The sequence below is a fragment of the Ochotona curzoniae genome, unplaced genomic scaffold, assembly GCF_017591425.1.
Source record: "Ochotona curzoniae isolate NIBS_2020 unplaced genomic scaffold, NIBS_Ocur_1.0 patch376, whole genome shotgun sequence".
Lineage (NCBI taxonomy): Eukaryota > Metazoa > Chordata > Mammalia > Lagomorpha > Ochotonidae > Ochotona > Ochotona curzoniae.
In genome coordinates, this window is record NW_024466946.1 from 51 (window position 1) to 27,478 (window position 27,428).

General features: G+C 40.3%; 1 protein-coding gene across 1 annotated transcript in view; it reads right to left on the reverse strand.

The window, feature by feature from the left end:
- Positions 1–2,154: 2,154 nt before the first annotated feature.
- The window catches only part of LOC121167487 (ryanodine receptor 2-like), a gene marked incomplete at both ends in the record, with an annotated part of 75,319 nt that continues 50,045 nt past the window's right edge, over positions 2,155–27,428 (reverse strand). The window contains 3 exons of the mRNA XM_040996926.1: positions 2,155–2,262; positions 19,985–20,120; positions 21,754–21,937. Coding sequence (XP_040852860.1) covers positions 2,155–2,262; positions 19,985–20,120; positions 21,754–21,937 — 428 coding nt within the window. The remainder of the gene's footprint in view (positions 2,263–19,984; positions 20,121–21,753; positions 21,938–27,428) is intronic.

Here is a 27,428-nt window from a genome sequence, read left to right on the forward strand (position 1 = left end):
CTGAAGGTACTGGAGACCGGCCAAGGTAACAAAGATTAGCAGGTTCTAGTTCCAACAAGCTAAACTAGCCCCACTCTTCCCTGTTCCATTCAAGGATTTTCTAGTTTGAATCTGCAGCTCACAAACTGACAAACTCAAGAGTTTGTGTTCAGCAATACCCAATTATTATGGAGAGAAAATCAAATGATGAATATGTATGTACTCAGTAAATAATACAGCACTGACATAAGTTATACACATATGCCCGTGCAAGTCTGTACTGTCTGTCTCTAAAAACTAAGCGACTCTCTCCTTTCCCTTCGGAAAAAGTAATTCATTAACCTCACAAACATAACTACAGTAAAGAAAATTCTTAGCAAAATGTAGATACTTCAAGAACAACAGACTACAAGTTATAGTATGTTTTAAACCTGATGCTAGGAAGCTTGGCAGTAGCCCTAAGTTATAGTAGAATCTCAAATCAGTCATTTAAATATTATGTGCCTTAATTTCCTTTCCTTGGAAGTGAGAATATTAGATTAAACCTTTTTTATAGCTCCTGTTACTAAACATGATGCCATCTCTCAGCACAGGGCTAATGTTTTAGGTAGAACTGCCCAAAATCCATGGCTTGATTGGGCTGAGAAGGTAGGGAAATTACAAATAATGATTTACATACAATGGAATTATACCTATAATTTACCTATTGGTGAACAATACACAAATACTTGACTGTACTTGGCTGTTCTTTCTTTCTTTTTTGACCACTTTGTTGTGAATTTTTCACTGACATATACATATATATATATATATATATATATATATATAGTTTCTCTTTGAAATAATTGGCTCAATTGCAGCCCTGAATCTCCCTCTTCCTGGATACTTACAAGGGCCATGAAAATGCAGCACTATACCTTTAATTTGCCCATGGCCATGATTCTTATCACTTTGATTCAGCAATTTATCCACTTTTTAACCCATACCACTAATCTGTCACTGCCAATTTAATCATTTCTTAGTATAAGTTATTCAATGCTTTCTTTATCTGATAAATTCTGCAATGAGTGAATGATACATTCATGTTGTTGTGTCTTTAATATTCTCATGTCATAAGTTGTGTATTTGATACAGTTTTATTCTATCTCTTAACTTTGCCACCCAATAATCTGGCACTTTTTATTTCTGCCTTAATTTTGTCATCAAAACAATATGGCAGTATTTCGTGACTCAATTTCTCTCCTTCTCTTATATGAAATCCAGAAGTCTGTTCAGTGATTTAAAATGACCTTCTCCAACCATAACCATGTCTCTCCTTATTCAGTTGCATATACCTATCCCTGTGTGTGCATTTTTATCAAGCAAAAATTAAGGAAGGAATTAATTTTGAATGGTATATGGTATTTTTAAAGGTGAATTAAATATTTTACTCATTGATTTAACAAACACTGTTAAATATCTACTAGATACCAAATGGGAGTACAAATCCAGAGATAGCAAAGATGAACACAATTACTTACCTACCTTCATGTAGTATATTATCACCATAGGGGACTAAGAAAATATTAGCGCTACAGGACAGCAGTTAAAGAAATACTGTGCAAACAGATGGAGGGGCAATAGATTCAGAATGGGCTTCACAGAGGCAGTGAATTCTGCCGACAAATTCATCATAGCCTGGGACACCAAAATAAAACCTACATATACTACTAGCATTTGTCAGAGATACATATGATCCAGCTAACTATTGTAATTATTCTTTTTATACATATCAGTTATTATTTTTATCAAGTTCCTAGTAACAAAATATTGTGTCATATGATTCAAAAATGAATTTTCTAAACCCACTGAAATATCAGTTTAACAGAAGGATAAAATGATACCAAGCCAAACTTTTGATTGTACAGTATATTAGAAGTAACAGATTTGAAAAAGAAAAAATAAGAATTCTGGCTCTAAAGTCTTTCAGGACTTCACAACATCACTTGCTTTTTTAAAAAATGGACAGGATTTATTCCTCAAATTGCTACTCAGACATAGCTACTTAAAATATCAGCAATTTTATCACTTGATAAAAATAGTGGACATACTAAAACGAAATGATTTATGTTACACTGAACTTAGAACTTTTATAGTTTTGAAAACAGCAATAATAAACACAATCAAGAAGAAAACTCGGAATCATACCTGAAGAAGCTTCCAGTCTCTCCAATCTGCTGATCAGCCAGTCAAGGGAGCCAGAAAACTGAGCACAGTTTTTACGATTCCCTCTAATTAGAGCCGCTGCAAAAGATACAAAAAAATTCCATACTTATGTCATTTTCTGTTTCAAAAATCAAAGTAAGCTAAAAGGAGTCCTAAAATGTTACATTAAAAAGTAATCGCCTCCCCAACTGCAGGCAACTGCCTAGGTTGCCTTGTACTTTAGCAAATAAATGTTACACTACTGGGAGACAAGCAGCCAATGGCTAGCAGCCAATATTCTGGGCCTGGTTAATGCTAGTATGCCAGTATACTTGTCCATTCTTTTTTTTTTTTTTCAGATATGAAGATATGTGGGAGGAAGTTGGGGAGTCCCAGGGAAGTTGAGACCAGGTGGTTTAGAGAGAGGAAACCAGAGGACATGTATAGGTCAGATCAGTGTACCTACCCATGTGGGAGATCTGGGCTAGGACAGGTGGCATCACCTGTCATGTACCAGTGCACACTGAAGCTAGAGCTGGGGGGGACCTGCCTGGCAGGGACAGGCCACAGTATCCACCAGTGAGTGTTGGGCCAGTGGATGGGCCATAAAAAGCTGGGATGTAAAATCAACCTGAACCTGCATATGAGAGAACCAGGTGGGGGGAGATTCTGTAGGGGATATATGAGCCCAGCCCTATGAATCTGTAGTACTCATTAGTTTGCATGAGAGCCAGGGATGGTGATGGGCCAAGCTAGGCGTGACAATCAAAATCAATGACACTCATGAGAAACAGGTTTGGGAGCAGACTAGGCTGACCCAGGTTACACTACCCACAGATACATGGGAAAATTGGGTCCAGGGGCAGACAGAGCCATAGTACCCAACAGCATATGCAAAGGCCAAGACTGGGTGTGTACTATAACAGGCAGGGGTCTAGAACATGCCTGTAAGTGTGAGATCTTGTGCTTCCAGTCGAGCAATTTGGGGAAGTCCCCTACTAGGCTGAAGCTCCTACTGGTGAGCACAAGAGCCAGGGCTGGGGGGTGAGGCAAGCTAAGTACCTCTTGTCAGCATACGTGTGTGCTGACTCACAGAGTATGCTGGGCTGAGGCAGCCCAAGTTTTAGCATCCATTGGTACATGTGGGAGCCAGGAAAAAGTGTGGGCTGCACCAGGCAAGACTAATTCATTGCTGGGTTTATGTGAGAGCATAGATGAAGGCAGGTTGGCAGGGTTAGGCCACATCTACCTGCAAGAGTTGGGATTAGAGGTGGGCTTGGCTGGGCCTGGCAACACTGCAGCATCTGTTGACCAGTGCCAAGACAGCCATCAAGATCTGGGCTGGGAGTGGGACTGGTGTAAGAACTAAAAAGACTCCCTTGTTAGGTTGCAGCTTCCACTGGTGAGTGAGTGCAAGAGCCAGGACTGGGAGCAGACTGGAGTGAACATAGCTGTAGAACCCCTCAACATGAGTGTGGGTTGGGTCCAGCAGCAGGGTATACTGGCTAGGCCTCGTACCTGCCAGTGCTTGCAAAAGCCAAAAGCCAGAGTGGCTACAGGATGGGATGGGCTAGGTTTTGACACCTATTAGTCTGTCTGCATGAGAGCCAGGTTTGGGGGGTGGTCCAGGAAGGGCTTGACTGCAGCATTCATTGGTGAGTCAGAATGAGAATGAGCCAGCTGCACAGGGATGCAATGCCTGCCAGTGAATGCTGGGACAGGTGGCAGGCCTTGTCCCTGGGCACCCACCAGTGTGCATGAGATCCAGGACTTGGAGCTGATTTGACATGGGAACTTGGGGAACTCGCCTTTTAGGCCACAGCTCCAGCTGGGGAGTGTCAGACCCAAGGCTGGGCAGCCCAGGAAAGATCAGGGTGCAGTATAAACGGGCATATATATGGGCAGGGTCTGGAGGTGGGCTGGAATGGGCCAGTTCATAGCACCTGCTGACAGATGTAAGAACCAGAATGGGCTTGTTCCCACCAGTTCACATGAAGACTGGGACTGGGGATTGGTGGGGCTAGATTAGGCTGCAGTAACGCCAGCATAAACTGGGAATTGTGGTAGGCCAGGCTACAGCACCTGCTGGCAAATGTCAAGGTGAAGTAGGCCATGCCAGATTGGGCTGCAGCATCCACCAACACATGCAAAAAACATGGGACTGGGGGTGAGCATGGTAGGGGAACATCAAGAACTCCCTGCTGGGCTACTGTTCTCACTGCTGACATAAGAGCTGAGATCAGCTGTAGATCCAGCTAGGTAGGTCTATAACACCCATTCACCTGCACATACACTGGTTTCGGGGAGGGTCAGGCTAGCTTAAGCTACCACATAACTGGCTCACGCAAGAGCCATAATAATTGTGGGTCAGCCACGCTTTGCCATAGCATCTGCTTGCTAGTGCTGGGGCCAGGTGCAAATCATGTCAGGCTATACCTCAGTATCCCCTAGCAAGCACAAAATCCAGGATTGGGAGTTGGCCTAATAGGGGAACTGTGGGCATTCTTCTGCTGACCTGCAGTTCCCACTGATGATCATGAGAGCAAGGGCTGGGGATGGTCCAAGCTGGACAAGGCAATAGCACCCAGCAGCATGCATTTGTGCTGCAGGCCCCACTAGTGTACACAAGGGCTTGCTGGGTTTGTGGTGGGCTGAGTTTGGCTAGGCTACAGTACCTACCAGTTTGTGTGGGAATGGAGCTGGGGGTAGAACTCACTGTACTGCATTCACTGGTAAGTATGTAGACTAATGTATGTGATGGACTGAACAAGACTCACACTAGCTGGAGCATGCAATAGTCAGGTCTGGGCTTACCCCAGGCCATGTTTCTTGGGTAACCAAACTATATCGCTGTACTGAAAAAAAAAAATCACAGGATATGTAGTCCGAACTTGGAATGCATATATCAGGACTGGGTCTCCTCAGTTGCTGATGCCTGTGCAGTGGACAGTTATGTCCAGACACACATGGGAGACATGAGAGAAAGCTCTTCTAAGCCTTCTAAGACAACAGAGTATGTCAAGTGCCACATCAGAGGATGGAAGGCAGAAGAGGTTGGACAACTCTCCTGGGCAAGCTTCGCAGCAAGTGTCTGGGTCTGCGGATGCACTAAGGTGGACCTTGTCGACCAAGAGACATTATAGAAATGTCTCGGAACTGTCAAAACCATTCAAGTAACCCCCTTGAAACATTCTTCTCCACATCAATCTCTAAAATGACATCGAATGACCATGCCCCATATCCAGGTGTTAATGCAGTTTGGCAACAAAAAGTTGTCCCTTCCTCTCCCCCTGCCAGATAACACCAGATAAAGAAAAAAATTGAAACATCTGTCCCACACTCCTTCCTCCATAACTTGACCCTCCACACCTTAATCAGAGGCCCACATACGCATACATCCTTCTCAACTGCAAATAACATTAACAATAAAGTATAAAAGAAAGAATAAATCATCTTCACAATGCAAGGGAATCACCTTCAATGAATCACAAACACCAAAAACAAAAACAAAGGATGACATTAAAAGACAAAAATTTATTAGTGGGAACTGAAAAGAAACATTGCTCACCAGAAGAAATATAGCTTGAGAAGATGACATTTCACACTGGGAAGTAAAAAAGAAGAACGGTAACAGAAGTCCAGGTAAGTCTGAGCAGCGGCATGGGCAACTGGATCCCCCAGACACTTGGCTGTGGCTGGGGGTATCTGTGCTGGCCAGGTTGCCTGCTGGGGATCCTAGCTCCCAGCCACTGCTGCTAGGCTGGGGCAGGGTCAAGGTTTGTCCAAGCCTGAGGTCTGAGAATTTCCTCCATCCACAGCAACCATGCTGGGGACAGATCTTAGACAGCTCTGGGCATGCTCAGGACCATGGCTCTGCCCACCACAGCCATCTTGGTGGGTGAAGTCAAGATAAGTCTGAGCAGAAGCATGGATAACTGGATCTCCAAGACACATGCCTGTGGCTGGGAGTAACCGTGCTAGCCCAAACTGCCTGACGGGGATCCTAAGATCTGAAGATCTTTATGGGTCAGATTGTACAAGTCCACATGGAAGTCCTGGGCTGGGCTTGTTAGCATGGAACATGGCTGACTAACACACGCCCATGCACACAAAGCTATGGCTAGGGGCCTCTTTGGTAGGGCTGGATCCCAGTACCTGACAGTGAGTGTTGGATCAGGGGATGGGTCACATTAGACTGGGCCATGACACCAATCACCACTCAAGAGAACCAGATATGGGGTTGAATTCTGTGGCGGATATGTGGGCCTAACCCAATGGAACTACTAAAACTACAAGTCCTGCTGGTTAGCTTGAGAGTTGGGATGGTGATGAGCTGAGCTAGGCATGACCATGGAACTCACTGATGCTCTCACAGCTGGGGCTTGGAACAAATGGGGTAGGTCCAAGATGCAGCACCTACACGAACACCCTAATACAGAATGTGGGGCAGGACATGCCAGGCTGCACCAACTCATAGAAAGGCCAGGGTGAAGGGGGAAGAACATGTCAGGTAATGGCCAAGCACGCGCTGGCATGCGTGAGATCTGAGTCAGGGAGTGCCCCAAGCAAGGGAACCTGGGAAACTCCCCTAGTGGGTCACAGCTCCCACTGATGAGCACGTGGTCCAGGCCTGGGTGTTGGGCAGGCTGGGCAAGGTAGCCCTATCCCTTGGCAAATATGAGTTGCTTTTGAAAGGGACCAAGCAAACCATAGCCCACTGGCAAGTGCAGAAACCAGGATGGAGTACAGGTCATGCCAGGCTAGGCTGCTACACCTACTGGTTTGCATGAGCCAGGGATGAGAGCAGATTGAGCAGGGCCAGGGTACAGTACCCTCTAGCAAGAGTTGGGAGTAGCAGCTGGCTGGGCCAGGTCAGGCTGCAGCATCCAAAGACAAAGATCAAGACAGGGGAGGGGCTATGCCAAGTTGGGTCAGAACAACCACTGGCACATACAAGATGTGGCTGGGATCAGGCCTCATTGGGGAGCTAAGAGAATGCCCTGCTGGGTTATGGGTACCACTGGCAGATGCGAAGGCCAGAGTGAAGCCTGTTGTCTAGTCTGGGCATGGCTGCAGTGTCCCTTGGCACAGGTCAGGACTGGGTCTGGGGTACGCCAGACTAGGCTAGACTTTAGCACCAATTGGAGCTCGTGAGAACCAGGATGGGTGTAGAATGGGCTAGGCTAGGTCTCTGTCCCTGCTGAGCCATGCGTGAGCTGTGTCTGGGTATGGACCAGGCTTGGCTGGGCTGTAGCACTTAACAGTAAGAACCAGAATTGGTAAGGGCAGGTCGGGAAAGGCCATTGTTTCTGCTAGAACAGGAGGTAGAATAAGCAAGATCCATGGACATACCGGTGTGCATGAGATCTGGCATTGGGAGAGGTTCTGATGGAGGAGCTTGGGCAACTCCTCTATTGGGGCACAGTCCCTGCAGGTGAGCACAAAAATCAAAAAAGGAAGCAGCCCAGACCAGGCCCAGTTAGAGTATCCACAGGCTTACATTTGTCTCAGGACTGGGGGAAGCCAGACTAGGCCATATCATATCACCTACTGGCAAACCAAATGCCAGAATGGTGTGTGGATCATGCCAGGTTGGGCCACAATGCCAGCCAGTTCACATTAGGGCCAGGATTGGGGGCTGGCTGGGCTGGCTACGCTGTAGTCCTCACCAGCTTGAACTGGAACTGAGAGTGGCCTGGAATGGATCAGGCTACAGCACCCACTGACAAATGCTGAGGTGAGGCAGCCCATACCAGGGTTTCAACACATGTGAAACCCTGGGGAGAGTGGGCAAACCCTGTAGGGGGGTTGCAGGGAGTTCCCCTGCTGAGCTACCATTCCCACTGGTCAGCCTGAGAGATGGGATTGGGGGCAGACCAGGCCGGGCAGGGATGTTGGCTTGCATATAAGATGGATCGCGGAGAGCCAGGCTGGGTGGACTGTACCTATTGGTACATGCATAAGCCAAAGTGGGTGAGGGTTGGCTGGGCTTTGCCAGAGCAGCAGCTAGTAGATGCTGGCACAGGGGGGAAATTCTGTGGAGCTAAACTGTAGTACCACCTGGAGAGTGCAAGATCCAGGAGTGGGAATGGGCCCATTAGGGAAACAGTGGGCACTTCCCTCTTGGGTTTCCACTCTGACTGGTGAGCACGAGAACCAGGACTGGGACAGGCAGAAAGTGGCACCCATCAGCACATGGGCTGGATAGTGGGGCTGGTTGGTTTGAACTAGGCTTCAATGCCCTTTGACGTATATAAGAACTGAATGGGATGTGGGACAGACAGAATCAATCTGCAGTACATACTAGCAAGCACAAGAATCAGGGCAGGGGATGGGCCTGGTGGGGGTTATTGCAGGTTGTTCCAACTAGGCTTCAGCTCCCACTGATTTGTGTGGAACCTTAGTGTGCAGTGGGCAGGATTGGGCTAGGCTGCAACACCCATTAATTTGTGTAGAAGACAGGGCTGGAGACAACTGACCCAGCAATTGTGACTAACAGTGTGCACCTAGGCCAATTTGGGCAATAGTCTGTGTCGGACCCTGTATTGGCACACATATACAAGAATCAGATCTGGGATCACCTCAGACGAAGTTTCTTTGGGGATCTCCCCAGCTGAACCACTGGACTCAGGATTCCAAACATGGATTAAATTACAGCTTCCACGGTCTGACTGTGGAATGCATGTGTCAGAGTTGGGTCTCAGTGGCTTCTACAGAGCAGTAGACAGCATATCCAGATACACATGGAGGATACGGGAGTACACTGGAGTCTGCAGAGGACACCTAGTACCAAAACAGAGGACGGAAGACAGAACAAATTGATCGACTCCCCAGCAAAGAGTTGGAGGTGAATACATGGGCAAAGAGAGACTCTAAACTGGACTACTTCAGCCAGTTGTGTCTGGAGAGATTTCATTGTGATTGGAGCGGCATGATTGGCAGCCATACAGAACTGCTGAGCTATCAAAACCACTCGAGCAGTGCCCTCAGAGCATGCCCACATTGAAGCATGCCCCACATCGGGGACCCTGGTATGGCTGGGAGGCAGGGTGTGTTTTCTCCCCTTAATTCTCCTCTACCCCCCTCTGGATATAGAAAGGAAAAAACACAATGTCAAAACAATGGCTTAACCCACTTTCTATCTAGCACTTGTCTCTTTGCACCCTAATCAAATATGTAAAAATTATCAAAATATCAAATATGTAAAAATTATCAAAAATGAAATTTTTACAGAAGTTAAAAAAATAAAATATGGCTGAGCAGCTAAAAAAAGAATGAAGGGTATCAATGCATAGTCAGTTCATTTGGGTACTAACACTCATGACTTTTAATTAGTCATGGGACTAAATTATTTCATATCTCTCAAACCGAATGTTTTCACTTACGTAATGAAGACATTAAAAGTGCATCAGTTTCCCTACAAATGTCCCATGGAACATGAAGAGAAGTAACTAGAAATTATCACAGTTTGTTGCAAGTAGAAGTAACAAACTGACATACATAATAAATGGATGGAAAGGCTGACAGCATCTCTGAAGAATACATTTTTCTGTATCTCTTCTTCCTGTGTAGAGATTTCCAATGCATGTTAATCTTGATCTTTAAGACTGAGATCTATCTGTAGCAATGAAACTTATTCTGACTTTATATTTTCTATACCACTTTTGACTGAGAAACCTTTCTTTTTTTAAAATTTTTATTATTACAGAGAGAACAAACTTTGTGTATTTTACATGTAATATTTTAAGATGATGGCCATATTTCCCCTCTCTTTTCTTCCTTTCCTTTAATTTTTCTTTTTTTTTTTTTACCAAAATATCTACTAGATAATGAGCACTAATTTTTTTAAGAAATACATCTAGCTGAAGGCCATGGAGAAGTGAGCCCTTGAAGAACATTTTGAGATGTAGAACTGCCTTCCCTAGGTCAAAGTGGGGAACTTCCTCTCCCACAACAAGAGACTGAAAGAAGAAACTCAGGAGAAAAGAGAAGAGCATGCTCTGTGATACTCATCACAGCAACCCTATTTACTCATCAAAGATTGGGCTATTAAAAAAAATAACAAATTCTCATAATAAATTTGTATGCAATAAAAATAATTTTGAATATAATCTGTGAAGAGTTAATCTGTAGCCAAGTTATTACACAATCTCATTGAGTAACGAGGTGACAACAACACATCTTATGGGAAAAATAGGTATCCAAGCTAACTTAGAAAAGATACAGGCATATAAAAGAAAGCCTTTCAACTATATAATTTATAAATCTATAATCTTGACCAAACTAATCTGCAAGGGAAGGAAGACAGAGCTGATGCCTCAGAGGCACGCACATGTACACCAACATACACAAAGATCAAGTATGCATGTGTGCATATGAGTGTGCAAAAGGCTTGTGATTTGCACAATGTAATATACTTTTAAAACCATATCTTTTAGAATTTATTCACTAAAGTGGACAGTGAGGTCTAAAAGTCATTTATACTTTCTAATTATTTGCAATTCTTGTAATAAAAAATTTATTAATTTGGTATTATGCCATAGTGGCTTAAGCAGCTACCTACAATGTTGGCATCCCATATGGGCACTGGCTAGTTTCTGGCTGCTCTATTTCCCATTTAGCTCCTTGTCAATGGTCAAGAAAAGCAATGAAGATAGCCCATGAGTGATTGGGCTCTTTCTATCCACATGGGAGATTCAGATTAACTTCCTGGATCCTGGTGTCAGATATTCAAGCTTCATTATGGTGGAATCAACGGATGAACAATCAATCAATCAATTTCTCACTTTCATTCATATACTCTATCATCCTCATTCCCCCCCTCTCTTCTATATATCACCTGTCCCTTGTATATTTAAATTTTTTATTTAAATGCATCAGGCACTATAGCTAATGTGAAGGGAACTTAAAAAAATGCAAATATAGTGCTATAGCTTATAGGTCTTTCTGTTATATTTTAGGCTCTTTTGAATCTGAGGTTTTCTCATGTTATGCCTTTCCACGGTACATGAAACAGAGATCTTACGTCTTAGTTCCCAGACTTCTACATAATAAGAATATTAGTAATTGATCAATCATAGTACATCCCATGTACAACAAAAACATTTTGAGTGAAGTTCTTAAAAACGATGTGCCAGTACATTGAACTCCTTTGATCAATGCCAATAATTAGCTAAACCTCCAAACTTCTATCCTATCAGCATATGTAATGTAGGTAACAGTGACAATTCATGGCATAGATAGACACACATAACAACCTGATCTAATGATATTTTCATTTTATAACACTGCAAAAGCAATATGCATCCAGCTGAAATTGTGCTTTGAATGTTGGACAACCACCCATTAGTCACAACGAAATTCTATAATGTGCTGAGCTATGATATTCAGTATATTAGATGTATTAAATACATTAGAACTTACTGTATCTTTAACTTATGATAAGTGATTCCAGATATTACCCTATTATAAACTGAGGATCATCTATATTATTATAATATCCTGTGTCTTCATGCTTGACTGGCCTTCCATAAAACACTCATATAATCAATTATAAATGAATGGAGGGTTTAAAATCTCCCAAGAAAACTCCCTCACTTTTAAATTTGCACAACAAATATTGATTACCCGCTTTGTGCCAGGTCCTATCTTAGGTACTGGAGTCAACGCAGAAATCAAATGCCTTTTCCTCTTGGACTTGACACTTGGAGCCTTCCAATACTTTGAAGATGCTCAAAACAGCATGGAACATTAGGGGGTGATAAAATTGAAATCAACATTTTTTTTTTATAACTTCTTGATTAAAACGAAGACGATCCTAAGCCTTGAAAACTACACACTCAAATACACATGTGCACAAATGTTGCTGAGGAAATTAAGAAACTAATGTTATAGAAGCTTCTTGGAGCAGAACAAGAATTCTCCCTGTAGCTGGATGACCCTATGAACTTGCAGTTTGATGACTTCTGCCTAGAAAGCTTCCAAGGTGAGATCAAAGACTGACTGCTTTGCTGCCTCAGCCTATACGACTGTATTTCCTAAGGAGGCTTGAATATCTCTCATGAAAGTGGCCGCCATAGGGCCCGGCGCGGTGGCGCAAGTGGTTAAAGGTCCTCGCCTTGCACGCCCGGGATCCCATATGGGCGCCGGTTCTAATCCCGGCAGCCCCGCTGCTCCCTGCCTGTGGCCTGGGAAAGCAGTCGAGGACGGCCCAAAGCTTTGGGAGGAAGAGGCTCCTTGCTTCGGATCGGCATAGTATCGGCCGTTGCGCTCACTTGGGGAGTGAATCATCGGATGGAAGATCCATATCCGCCTTTCCAATGAAAAAATAGTGGCCGCCATAGTGTCACTGGGGTCCATTAAGAGCCATCAGAATAGGCTGGAAGACTTCAAGAAAAGGAGTCTGCACACAGACAAAGAAAAGCAATGAACAGAGTCTTACAGAATAATCACTGCCCTGCCATAGGAACTATATGAAATAGGAACTCAAACTGCAACAGTCACCTGCCAAATCCAGGAATGCCAACCTTCATTTTCTGACCATGGTCAGAGGGCTTGCAACCAAACAGCCAAGGAAAAACCGTACAATCTCTTTCTCCCCTTCTTTTACCCTGACCCAGAGTCAAACAGAAGTTTTGTTGTAAAGGAAAAGAAAAACAGCAGCATGGTGGTGATCATCTATTCTTCTTAAGAGAAATTAAGACTGGAGGAAAATCATCAGTTCGATTTCCAAGTCTGTTCTCACATACATACTATGCTACTCCTCCCCAAACACATCTTATTTGAATTGCCTTTCTGGAAGGAATAAGAAGGATGGACTCCTGATAGCACAAATCCCTATTAAGAAAAAAGGCATCTCATCAAACTATAAAATGAATCTCCATATTAAATATGTTAATGGCTGCCACTGTAATTTGATAGATAAGACTACTAACAAAAAGGAAACTAATAACATCTTGTGTCTAAAGTGCCTCCCCAAGATTTCCTGGAGAAGAACATGGGGACTATCTGCATGACCAATTGATGGAATAACATCTGGTTGGGCAGGTGTCTAGACCAGGTGCTTATTTCCTGCCTTAACTGGCCTTTCCTGTGTTTTATGCCATTTAGGAAAACCAGTCTCCCTGAAATACTAGAAACAATAATCTGGAGATATAAAAGAAACTCTAATTGCTAAATCCTTTTCAAGTCTGCAAGGATTGAGAACCTGGTCATTTTTGCCATCCGAAAAGAGGAGCAACATTCTTTCATATTTTGAATCTTCAGAAAATAAGCATTCACAGCTTCTCAAAGATCCATTCCTCAGATACATTTGGAAAGTCATCCTGGCTTAGAAGCCTCCCACAGATAACTGTGTGGATGTCAGAACAACACTGTCTATAGCATCCTAAGGTCTTGCAGATGGTTGCTCATAAATCTGCTTTTGTCATCTCCACCTAAAGCACATATTCCATATATCCATGTCATATGCTAAAATTGTTATAAATCATCATTTCTACATTCTTCATTTTCCTCCATGCTAAATGGAGGCACCATAGAAAAAAGGAAAGCAAAAGAATAGGCCTCTTGGTTTACAGAAAACCCCAAGAGAGGATTCAAAATCACAGGGAGGAAGCTCAAAGAATTTGGAGTTGATAAAAGCTTGGCAACCAAGTAAGGCAGGACAATTAGCTAAAAGCATGTCATCAGACTCTACTTATTGCTTTAGGGCTGATATTTCTCCAGTCAAACCATTATGTGCAAGGCTACCTGCATTACAATTATACTAAATTAGGCAAAAATTATCATCAGCAGGTGTTTCTTCTTTTACATATCAAAACTTGAAATCATTTTACTAATTATTTTCTGGCTATGAGATCTTTTTTTAATAAAAGCAGAATGTTAAAAGACATTAAATGAATATATTTTAAAAAACAGTTTAGGATCAGCATTGTGGCATAGCAAGTAAAGCTGCCACCCATGATGCCAGCATCCCAAATGGATGCCAGTTCAAGTTCCAGTTGGCTTGACTGTACTCCTGCTCCCTGATCTCAGCCTGAGAAAGCAACAAAAGACAGCTGAACTGCCACCCAGGTGAGACACCCAGAAGAGGCTTCTGAACTTGGCATGTCCAAGCCCTGATCATCACAGACATCGGAAGAATAATCCAGGGGGTGGAAAATCAATGAATCAATCAATCGATCTCTATCTCTCTCGTGACTGATCTTTTAAATAAGTAAATAAATCTTTCAAAGCAGTAACAATTATAATCCTATCTAAATCCCACCACAGAATTAAAAATATATTGCATATAACTGGAGAGATTCTCCTTTTCATACTTACATGTAACTATTCTAATCTTTTTTTATTAAGTTACAATTAATGTATTGTTTTTCCCCATCAATTGCCTAACACTGGCCAATATGCTAAAAAAAAACTTAAATATAAAGTCAATGCTTCTTCATAGAATAGGATATAACAGAATACATAGAAAATGAAAAGTAAAAGTTCAAGATTCCACTTCCTAGAAGTGACCATCTAAAACTTTCGTGATACATGTATAAAAATATACATTTATCTACACATTTTTAATTCTACACAGTTGTAATCTTACTGAATACATGATATATGTTTTGGTTTATTTTCTCTTAATATCTCACCACATATTACCATACTATAAACAGCAGAAATCTAGTTTGTTTCATATAATTTTCCAACACATGCTGCTTATATACATTACACTACATGAGTATCCTTTAGTTCATGTAACCAATACCCTATTGATAGGATAACTGTTTCAATTTCATGCTATTCCTAAGTAATTTTACAGTAAATACCCTTTATAGTCAGATGCATAAATATTTCTACAATTCAATCTCTCTTTTTAATAAAAGATTTGTTTATTTTTATTGGAAAGGCTGATACACAGAGAGAAGGAGAAAAAGAAAGAAAGATCTTCCATCCATTTGTTCACTCCCCAAGTGGCCACAACAGGCAGGGCTGAGCTGATCAGGAGCCAGGAGCTTCCCTGGGGTCTCCCACAATGAAGCAAGGTCCCAGGACCTTGAGCCATCTTCCATTGCTTTCCCAGGTCACAAGCAGGGAGCCAGATGAGAAGTGGAGCAGCCAGGACACAAACCAGCACCCATATAGAGCCAGAAGCCTCCCCAGAGTCTCCCACAATAGAGCAGGGTCCTAGGACCTTGGGGAGTCCTCCAGAGAGTATGTCAGGAGCTGCTGCGGATGAAGCTCAGGTGGCTATCACAAATGCCAACTCAGAGTCCATGAAACAGATTCTAATTCTAATGCTTTTATCCAGTAGCTAGCAGCATGCTTCAACAGGAGGAGGATGAAGGGAGCCAGGCAGGAAACTAGACGAGAAGTGGAGCTACCAGCACCCAAACCAGTGCACATAAGAGATCCTTGTGGTCGCAAGGTGAGAACCCAGCCATGAGACCATCATGCCAGGCCTAGAGTAGATGCATTTTTTAATGCTTTCAATATACAGTGATCATAATCCGTAGATATGAAACTGACAGCTACAGAGGATCAATTGCAGTAAGTGAACACGAGCCGACCTACACGCTGTTAAGGACTCAAATATAAGTAGTAATACTGCAATCAGAAAATGAGTAGAATAATAGGATGCAACATCTTCTGGCTGCAAAGAACTATACGGATTTTTTTTCCCCTCTATTTTGTGATGAGGAAATCAAGAACTACTGTGCATCTATAATAATCATGATCCTGTATCTTTATAATAAGGTTTCCCAGAATTCCCCCATATCATTTCAAAAGGTCCTAAGTGAAGCTCCTTTATAAAAGAAAAAAAAATACTTGAAGCAGAAACTGGAGAAGATAATTTTACTTTTGTCAACAGAAAAAGGATATTAACAATAAGTGCACATAAATGAAACAGAAATAATGAAAGAGTAATTAAATGCCATGTTAAGTACCTGATGTTTACTGCCAAATTTAAGCCACATAACTGACTGAAGTTATTGCCAATTTATAGATAACATTTGTGATAAAAACAGGTATCACTTTTTCGTGCCTGTAATTTTTTTTAAATGCCACAGATCAAACTCAAACAATGGGATAATAACCTTAAAACAGCATTTTTACTTCTTCCACTTGCTGGCTGAGAAAACAGCACCAATTATGTTGTGTAGCCAAAGTCACCCTAGTGACAGAGCTGGGATTAAGAGACCATGACAGACACTGAGAGTGTCATTTTCTCATGAGTTGTTGCCATTAGATCAAATGTTATGATTCTGTTTTGCAGGAAAAAGAAACTCACAGAAGGGTGATCAGGCTGGGTTTGGACAAGCGAACTACAGATATTGGTGGGAGGTCTCTGCAAAGTATTTCCTAAATAATTCAATAAATGTGTATTAACTGCCTTGCTAGCTGAAGCATGTTGCTAGCTGTGGATAAAAACATTCCAATCAGAATCTGGTTCATGGACATTGAATTAGCATTTGTGATAGCCACCTGAGCTTCACGCACAACAGCTCCTGTCATACTTTCTGGATAACAGCTTGGCAGGCTGAGGGTTTGATCCCAATTTCAGGAACAGGCTTCCACTCATTCAAAGCCAGTGTAGGTAAACTTCACTTCCCTTGTGAGAATGACTGGATTGGTAATATCATTAGCCATGGCTTGAGCTAATGAGAAGTGAGGGGTGGTCTAATGGGGCATTTAGAGAAATAGTATGTTCTATTTCTGGAAGATAACTTTTAGGAGCAATCTAACTTCATTTCTCTGTCAGTACTAGTAAGTGACAGAAACCAGCTGGTGACATAAAGGGAAGCCAGCTTTGGAAGAAGCTGACCCTAAGTAAGGAAGAGTGGAAACATACAGAATTGTTTATGGGAATATGGACAAGTTATTGGACCAAATGCAACCATTTGTGTGAGGCTGCAAACTCCCTTTGCTATTGAAGCTACTTTGAATGTAAGCATTTCGTTATCTCCAACTGAAAACATCCCAGTGGATACATCTCCCCACTTGCAATGAGGATTTAACTTCCTATTTAAATAGGTTACCCATCTTAAAATCACATTTCCAACCATACTGAAGTAAAGTCAAACCACAAAACTAATTATGGTGAGGAATTGTGCTAACACCCACCAAGCCTCCAGCATTTTGTAGAAGCGTTTTAATGCTGACTCAGTAAGCTCTAAAATAAATTAAATGCCCAAGTAACTCTGCGAGTTCATAGAATATACAAGCTTGAGGGAGAAGTGGTTCAGAAAGATAAAGCTTAAGTGTCAACTTTGCTGGAATGAAATTTTTCTTCTTTTGTAAAAAAAGATGATACTCATAATTCTCTCTGCTAATATTTTTTGCCATATATATCTGAGTACATGACATACGGAAGGAAACAACAAATGGAGACATTATGATGGGAAAATATAACATGCATATTACCCAGATTATCAACCATAAAATTCTCTGTACATTATCCATTCTATGCTGAAATACATGGAGATGACCCTCCTCTTTATTTTACTCACATAATTTATCCAAGGTTTTCATATTATAATATCAAGTGAAGCAGTTAGAGCGTGGTGTTAAAAAATTCTCATACTTCAATCTCCACTAGTTTCATAAATCCAGTGCTATAGCACCCACGCTTCCAATGAAACAGAACCTTTACAATTCTAGCAGCACAAAATCCTTAGTCTGATGATTGTTGCAGACAAAAATAATAAATCTAGGTTCCCATCTGGCTTCAATATTCCTGGCGTGATTTACAGAAATGCTAACCTTTGGGTTAAAAGACCAAAATAGCATGTATTCAAATAGCACAATAGCTCATCCAACTGAAGCATATCAAAAACTAGCAGACACAAAGGCTTATTTTCTAAATAATATGACTGTAAAAAATTAATAAAGTTCTATTATAGTACAAAAAATAATCAAATATTTGACTACCCTTCATTCTTCATTAAAATACATGCTCTCTTTCATGCAGATGAGTAATTTCTGTCAGGATTCAGCCATTTAATTAGTACATATCCACTGATTATCTACTGGGTACCGGACATTAAGTTAAATAACACAGATATAAAAATCAGAAACTCACTGTTCTCTTTCTTGAAATCCAACACAAAAACAAGACAGGAGATAAACGCTACTGATGCAAGCAAACACTAAATGCAGAGAAAGAAGGTAAGATTGTGCTTAAGAATTGGAAGGAATCTGAAGAGCAACCAGCAGATAGAAACATACGAAAGAAATCTTGAAGGATATATAGGAATTTCAGAAAAGGTGAGCCTAAGAATTCAATAGAGATGTGAAGTTCAAGAAGTTATCATATGGTTCAAAGTGGAGGAGTAAATAGTGGAAACACACACAACTGGAAGGGTTAGGTTGGGCCTTACACACCCGGAGAAGCACAGTGAACTTCAGTTTCTAGAAAGATAAGGAAATAGGATAATTATCTAAACAAAAGAAAGTGAAAATTAACTGTAACACACTAGATAAAACCAAGATTTGGAGGTAAGGGCTAGAGAGGAGAAAAAGACTCCTACCCATGGTGGTTTTTGTCATAAGGCATTGAAGCATTATTCAAGATTATCTTTTCAAAAATATTTGCAGCAAGCAGCCCTGGAAAGAGATCGTGTTCTCTATAGAGAGCAAAGGACAAGCAGGCTTATAGCACATTATAACCAATATGGAACCTTGACACTCGGGATTTCTTCTCTGTAACACAATCCACTCTGTGCAGTTACCATTTGTTCCTTTCACATTGTCCTATGAAAACTGGGGACCAGAGAATGGAATTTTTATAATAATGCTCACACTCTGGCCACAGTCATTGTATTAGTAATGAACTGTACCACTTTGCCCAGACTGTAGTCTAACTTCTTAGGGTGCAACTGGGAAAACTTCATATCCTTTACAGTTCTTGACAAGAGACAAAGAGGCAAGTAGAACAGTTCAGACCAAAATATCAAAGAACTAAATCTGCACAGAGCCAACAGGAATTCAGAGTAAACCATTTTTCTGTATTGCTTACTGAAAATGTCAGGCATATCTAGAAGTTGCCAAATGTAGATGCTAGAAACAAAGGAAAAAGAAGCAGGTCCTTGACGTGATGGGATTATAAGAAAAGAGACCTTTGTAGGATTAACTCTAGAACTCAAAAGAAAATACTCAACATACATCTATGGGAAGACAACTGATTAAGAGAGTGCAATGGGAAGCCTTGCCAGTGTAAAGCCACAGCCAGCTGCAATTCAGTTGAGAATACCTCAGGAGCAGTTGGTATGGAAACACACAGGCCAGGTACTCCCTAAGCCTCACATTTTAATAATAGATCCAACAGAGGTGCCCCTTACAACATGTCGTTTACTAGTAAATCTCCTCTTGTTTTTAACCTGTAAACCACATCCTGCCTCAAACCCTTCTTCCTTATACCTATGTGAACCTCAGTCTTTAAAAATCCTTTGATGTTAATAAACTTTGGGCTACTGACTGATGGTCAATAATCATGTGTATAAGGAGCGGCTCGGTGCACAAAGTCCATCACTCATCAAAGGACAGCACACACATCTCCATACAGACTTCCCTCTAAATGCCAAAACTACAGTCTAAATGTAACAACAACAAAAAAAATCTACTGCTTCTTTTTAACCAAAGGTGAAAAATGCACTGTCGTGGCTAACTTCCTCGCTTATAGATGGGCTTAGACACTAAACATCATTGAATCTAATCCAACAAAATTTAAAATTTTAACTGTTAAGAGGCATGTTATAAAATTACTGTACCTGATACAAGAGCACATTACATTTGTCAGCCTCCAATGCCTTGAAAACCCAAACGTAGTTCTTACCTAGCAACTCATACAGAGAATTCAGAATGGATTTCCAGGACTCCCCCGCCTCTCTCCCAGCAACATCAGCAAAGTGAGCTGCACTGCTGTAGACATGCAATCGGTCTACACACTCAAGCACAAGGTTGATCATTCCCTGCAAGGTTCAAAAAAAAAAATCACCATCACAATTTCACTTCTACTCACAGGCAACAAATACCATGCTGATTGGGACAATATATCTGACATAAAGCAAGTCTGTTAATCACAATCAAAATAAAATCATTCAAAGGACAAGAAATACATTTGCATGTGAAATGAAGTGATCTTCAAATAATTCAAATGAATTTTAAGAACTGAGTGCTATTCTCAAACAGCACATGTACTTAACACTTAAATCTGCAAAATCTCCTCCTAGACTAACTGAAACAGTTAATTGTGGCATTTGCTGTTTTTGTGACATAAGCATAATGGCACACCTTCATTGATTACTAAGCTTACAAGCGTGTTGCCATTATTATTGGTTTATGTGGACAGTTCCTTGGTTTTCATGTCACTGTGGTTACTGGAAAGGTCATTTATCTTGAATACATGGTAAAAATCTCTTCTAAGCATTAATGTCAATTTCAAAGATATTAGAAAATAGCTTTAGCACCAGAATAAAGATTTAGAGATTATAAGAATCCATCAATGCTCAGTAATCTTTTCCTTAGACACTTTGCTAAAGATTCTTGCCCTCAGGAAAAAAAAATCATTATTCTCCATATAACGTACACTGAAAAAGAGCTGCAGCTCTCACTGAGCTAGCCTGATACACTCCCCATCAACCAGAGGAGCTTCACAAACTCTTGACTTCACAACTCTAGCTCCAATAACAGCATTCAGACACTAGACATGTCACGTTGTCCTTCCCTTATTCAGTTTAAAAACTGTGATATGTGGACCAAGTGCAGTAGGCTTGTAGCTAAAGTCCTTGTCTTGCATGCACAAGATCCCATCTGGGCACCTGTCTGTGTCCTGGCCACCCTGCTTCCCATTCAGCTCCTTGCTTGTGGCCTGGGAAAGCAGTCAAGGACAGTCCAAAGCCTTGGGACCCTGCACCTGTGTGGGAGACCCAGAAGCTCCTGGCTTCGGATTAGCTCAGCTTCAGCCATTGTGGCCACATAGGGAGTGAATCAGCGGACAGAAGATCTTCTTTTCTGTGTATCTTGCTTTCCAATAAAAATACCATTTTAAAAAAGCATGTCATGCCAGCTCATCTTAGCACTGCAAGCTGGAGCGAAGTGACATCAATCATGAATATGTAACACAGGCTAAAGGAAAGGGTGGGTTTTTCCATCCACCACGGCCAGATAGAGCAATTTCCAGAGTGCTCTGTCCAAGACAGCTTCTACCACCTACACCAAGTTCCCTTAGGATACTGAAACCTACTGAGTAGTCTGGAAACCCTGATGTTTAAAAAACTATATTAATTTAAGTACTTTAATGTTCTGTATTTATATAATCACCAAGAAGCCAACTCTAGCACTGAGAAATGACCACATGACACATACACACTGAGCATACACACACATGAAAAAGGAAGATGTTTTATCTTTTAAGATGATCATTTATTGACAGAGAAATAAGACTAATTTTCATATTCTACAAGGCATATTTCCCCTATTTGTAACACAGCTGTTACCCTATGCTTGACACCATAAGGCTGTCCAATAGGTGCAGAAATTGCTCCATCAAGAAGCTGTTTCCCCTGGGAAGGACAGAAAAGAAAAGAGCACTGGCAGCCTTACCTCTTCCTGGAAGAGGTTCTGTCGGTTCTTCAGAGCTCTCAGTCGGTTCTGTTTGTCCTCATGCTCCAAGTGCTCATCTGGTGGGTGGAAGTAGCCGATCAGGTCTTGCAAACTCAGACTCACTGACTCAATGGGCAAATCCACTGAGGAGGCCTTTACTTTCTTGCTGAGAGAATCAAGGCCCCTAAATAAAAAGCAGAAACAGTTCTTTTATATCTATGATTCACAATTTTATTAGTTTTTACATTTAGGGATGATTTCACTGTAAATGGAACATATAAAACATTCTGTCTTTTCCTCAGGAAGCAATAATAAAAAACATTTATTCCAGACATGTGTATGTTGTAATGTGTATATAATGTTGTGCTATAAAAACCATTATCTGGAGCCATTCATGTAGAAAAAAACTAGGTGACTAAAAGAATCAATGCCTATAAAACCAAAAGCTTACTTAGGAACCAACTGCTTTTCAATGTCAAGCAATGTACATTCTCACATTTCAGCTGCATTTTTCCAGATTCACAATCTGACATTTGCTTACAGTTTGCTTGCTGAAAGGGGTTTCTTCAGTTTTGCTATCAGTGACACTAGCTTACCATTCCGTTTAACTCTTGACAGTTAGAAACAAATCCTCCAATGATGTTACCATGACATTTGGTTAGTAACTACACAAAAAAATATTTCAAGATGTTCTATTATCTCAAAGACATGATTTAGAAATTAATACGTAATGATGTGTTTTCCAGGCTTCATGGGAAATCATTCGGCATTTACTTTCTGATCCTGATTGGGCTCCCTATGACTTCTTTTTGCTTCTTAATCATAAAAACAAATATACAAAGCGCCCTCGTCTTTTTTTTTTTAGGTAATTATGTGACATAAAGACTGCATTTACATAGTTAAATTCCCAGGACTCTTAAATTTCTTGGAGATGGACTAAATGGCTGGTATTATTACATATAAAAATGTGTTAAATTGATGCAGTTTCTTTTGAGAAATTTGCATTTCATTTTCATGTGTTAATTCCATCTTCTCATGCACTGTATGTTGTACCTTCCTGTGTGTATTCACATAAGAGGACAGAACTCCCCGCTTGCTTACAAACCTGAACATGGCAGTACTACCATCATCACTTTTGCCAGGGGGCGAGGGAACAGAATTCACAGATGTGAAATCACAAAAGAAAAATGAAAATGAGAAAAGGTGAAAAGATCTTGATTTATATTCTAATAGGTAAAACAGAGATATCTGAATAGATTTTTTTCTGATTGCTTTTTGTTTACTTACTAATTTTATTGGAAAGTAAGATATACAGAAATGAGGAAAGACAGAGAGGAAAATCTTTCATCCACTGATTCACTCCTCAAGTGGCCACAATGGCCAGAGCACAGCCAATCCAAAGCCAGGAGCCAGGAGCTTCCTGTAGATCTTCCATGTAGGTGCAAGGTCCCAAGGCTGTGCACCATCCTCAACTGCTTTCCCAGGCCACAAGCAAGGGACTGGATGGGAAGCAGAGCTGCCAGGATTAGAACTGGCACCCATAAAGGATCCTGGTGCATACAAGGTGAGGACTTAAACCACTAGGCTACCATGCCGGGCCCCTGGTTACTTATTTTTTTGCATAAGAACACATTCTAGGGCCCTGCACGATAGTGTACCGGTTAAGGTCCTTCCCCTGAACACACCAGGATCCCATATGGGTGCCGGTCCTAATCCCGGCAGCTCCACTTCCCATTCAGCTCCCTGCTTGTGGCTTGAGAAAGCAGTTGAGGATGGTTCAAAGCATCGGGACCCTGCACCCGTGGGAGATTCAGAAAGAAGTTCCTGGTTCCTGGCATCGGATTGGCGCAGCACCCGCCATTGCACTCACTTGGGGAATGAATCAATGGATGGAAGATCTTCCTCTCTGTCTCTCCTCCTCTCTGTACATCTGCCTTTCCAATGAAAATAAATAAATCTTCAAAAAAAAGCACACATTTGAATAAATTTTTAAAACAGAATCTCAGCATCAAAACAAATGTGGGATTTTTAAATCAGTCTCTATATATTTTGCAAATGTGCACAAATTAAATGGATACCAATATTTTAGTCTGAAAAAACACAGTTGCAAGTAGTATATACCTACTGAAATTTGAAAGCCTTCTAATATTTTTTAGAATATAACAGAAATCTTTTACTTAAAATAATGTACTTTCCACATTATTAAGTATAAATACTGTTCAAAGTTTCTGAATTAAACAAAAATTATATGGACACAAAATAGTGATTACTAGAGGCTAGGAGGGATTGGGCAACAGAGGGAGTTTGAGTATCAGGTTCAAAGGCAGAGTTGGATTTAGAGAACGAGTTCCTGGTGTTACACAGCACTGTGGGGACACTCAAGTTCACAATAACCTGAATATATCAAGTAGAAGAAAGAAACCACAAGCTTTGTCAAAGTCAAAAGAAGGTTCAAGTTGATTACTTTGTTTTGATCAATATGCCTGTATATGTCTAATGAAATGCCACAATCAAATCTGTAAATACATATAATTATTAATAAAAATTTTAGCTTCACTAAGAAGTTTCTGAATATATTAAAAAATTACATAAATGCAGGACTTCTAGTAGAATATGACCATTTAACTAACATCCATGTTTTATGTATATGATTATCAAGACAACTAAGGTTAATAACCACAAAAAAGAAAAAACGAAATAAAACAAAAAACAAACAAGGAAATAAAACAAAATGAATTTTAATTTAAAAAAAATATGATCGGGCCCGGTGCAATGGCCTAGCAGCTAAAGTCCTCGCCTTGAACGCGCCCAGGATCCCATAGGGGCGGTGGTTCTAATCCCAGCAGCTCCACTTCCCATTCAGCTCCCTGCTTGTAGCCTGGGAGAGCAGTGAGGACGGCCCAAAGCCTTGGAACCCTGCACATGTGTGGGAGACCTGGAAGAAGTTCCTGGATCCTGGCTTTGGATCGGAATAGCATCGGCCGTTGTGGCCTCTTGGGGAGTGAATCATTGGATGGAAGATCTTCCTCTCTATCTCTCCTCCTCTCTGTATATCTGACTTTCCAATAAATAAATAAATCTTAAAAAAAATATGATCTGCTCAGTTAAATATTAGAGAAAGAAAGAGGTTTTTGTGTTGTTCATCCATGGTTTTGTTAAGGAGGTTATAAGGAACTAAGACACTTAAAAGGTAGATTTTTGATTCCTAAGAAAAAAAGTGGAATATGTCTGATGGATTGATAGTACAATGAAATCTAAAAGAGAAATACATCCATACACAATTAGCAAAGAGATGTTAGACTCACCTAAATAAGCACTGCATATGTTATGTCAGATTTCAGTTAAGTTTCAGCTGCTTTTTGGCAAAATAAATTGACAAGGACATGTCTACTTCTTATGAGACAACAGCAACAACAAAAACAGGCAACTTAAACAGCATAAACACAACACAGCACATTTTTTACAGGACAATGAATATCAAGGGAAAAGGAATCGGCACTCCTGAGAGAGGAGACACAAGGTGCCTCTGGAGCTTCCCAAGTTCACTGCCTTGAAGAATGTGCAGGCCACGGAGAAGCTGAGAGAAGCTGAGAATGCAAGGCTAATACCATACGAACAACTCCCTGAGTTGAAGAGACTTTGATAAACAATTCGGGGGATCAAGGAAACTTGAGTTTATAGACACAGCCCCCCCCAAAAAAAGTCACCCAATGGAGAATCCAGGAAATCTAAACAAGATCCCCTCAAACACGTAGTCGAAGGACAGCCAACACATCACATGAGAAAGCTATCAGAAGGAGGAAAAGAAGCTCTTGTAAGATTAGAGAAACAATCACTTTCCCTTACAGAACTGAACTAATCCCTTCTCCACCAGCCTGTGTGAGAATCTCGTAATTCACTTGACATTGGTTAGAACACACAGAGGATCTTGCCTCAATAGCGGACAATAATAAGCCACAGACTGAACACGGTTCTACCTATCAAAAACAAGCAAAAAAAAAATGCTAAAAGTTGGACCCCAAAAGAATTATACCAAAGTAACTTAAATGCACTGCAGAATTTTTCCATTGCCCAAGAAAATGACATTGTTGGCAACTATACATGTAAAGAAGCATAAAACATAATCACCAATCAGGAGAAGCATCAACATTCCAAACTGTCAATCTTGATTTGATACCCAGTGAAAACATCACTTCAAATGAAGGCAAAACAATAATATCTTTCAGACATACAGACCTGAGAGAATTACTACCAATAGGAATTTCTTTATAAGAAAGGCTAAAAGAAATCCTTCTAGCTGAGGAAAATGATTTCCCAAGGAAATACGAATCCATGAAAAGAATAAATGAGTATTTTAATTCCTAATTATGGATATTTTAGATGTGCTTATTATTTTTATAACTGTTTTCCAAATCAACTGGCTGTTTAGATATAGATGATTAAAACGGAAAATGGAGTTCATAGAATCTATGTAAGGAAAATAAATTATAAAACAGTGAACACTGGAAGGGAAGTAAACTACATCAATGTTCTTACTTTAAGCAGGTGATAAATAGTTAAGATGAATGCTTGAAGCATCAAACAACCACGGAAATGAAAATATAGAGTTAGAGCTAAGAAGCCAACAAAGGAGATTGTGTGAAACCATACAAAACACACAATCTGAAAGGGGGAATATGAACAAGAAGCAGCTGTGTAAAATAATAAAGATTTTCAAAGAGTTCATAAAAACAAGTATAATGAAAAAAAAACCTATATACAGATTGTAAGTTTTTTCATCAAAATAAATTATTCTTTCAATTCCATTTCCCTTAAACTTTGTGAGATACTCTGCTACAAAACAAAAAACAATTAAGCTTAAGTATTAATTAAATTTATTAAGCCTATTGTATTCATGAAAATGAACACAATTATAAATACTTATCAAATTAAATGAAAACCAAGATCCAATTCTTTATTTCCTAAGTGGAAATTAAGAACACTACATATTGCCTAGTATGATCTATTTGAAGCTATGTATTGCCTAGTACAATCTAAGCCCACAAATAAACTAAAATGAAAAGAATTCAGATAGAAAAAACGAGGTTGACGTCAAAGAATAGCTATGTGGCTGTATTAATACCAGAAAATATAGGTGGAGCAAATAATGAAATAAATGCTTAGAAAATGATGGTAACATCGCATACACAATACGGAGGGATGGTTTATAAAAGAAGCAGGAAATATGAAGTGGAACAGCATAATCATGAGTGGCAAGTGTCTCCTTTTTGGAGCACCAAAAAGTTTCAGGATATAACTAACATAAAAAGTGCTTTAAAATTCTTTTCAACATCCACTATGTTGGGAAAAATACTTAAAACTTATTTATGATGACAGGAAATTAATATTTGTAACATAACCAAGATTTAAAATGGTCTAAAAGAAATAATACCAAATAATATGGGAAACATTGAAAGAAAAATATGTGATGAAATAAGGTTAACAAGTATAAAATACATCCATTTTGAAATTCTCAGATAAATGCAAATTTTAAAAATGTATAATGAAATTCTTTTTTAAGAAATGTATGTTTGTATATTGATCTAAATCTGCAAATCTGTATATGTACTGTTACACATTTGCATATAAAATGTTTATATTTATATGGATAATATTTATTAAACTGTATAAATGTT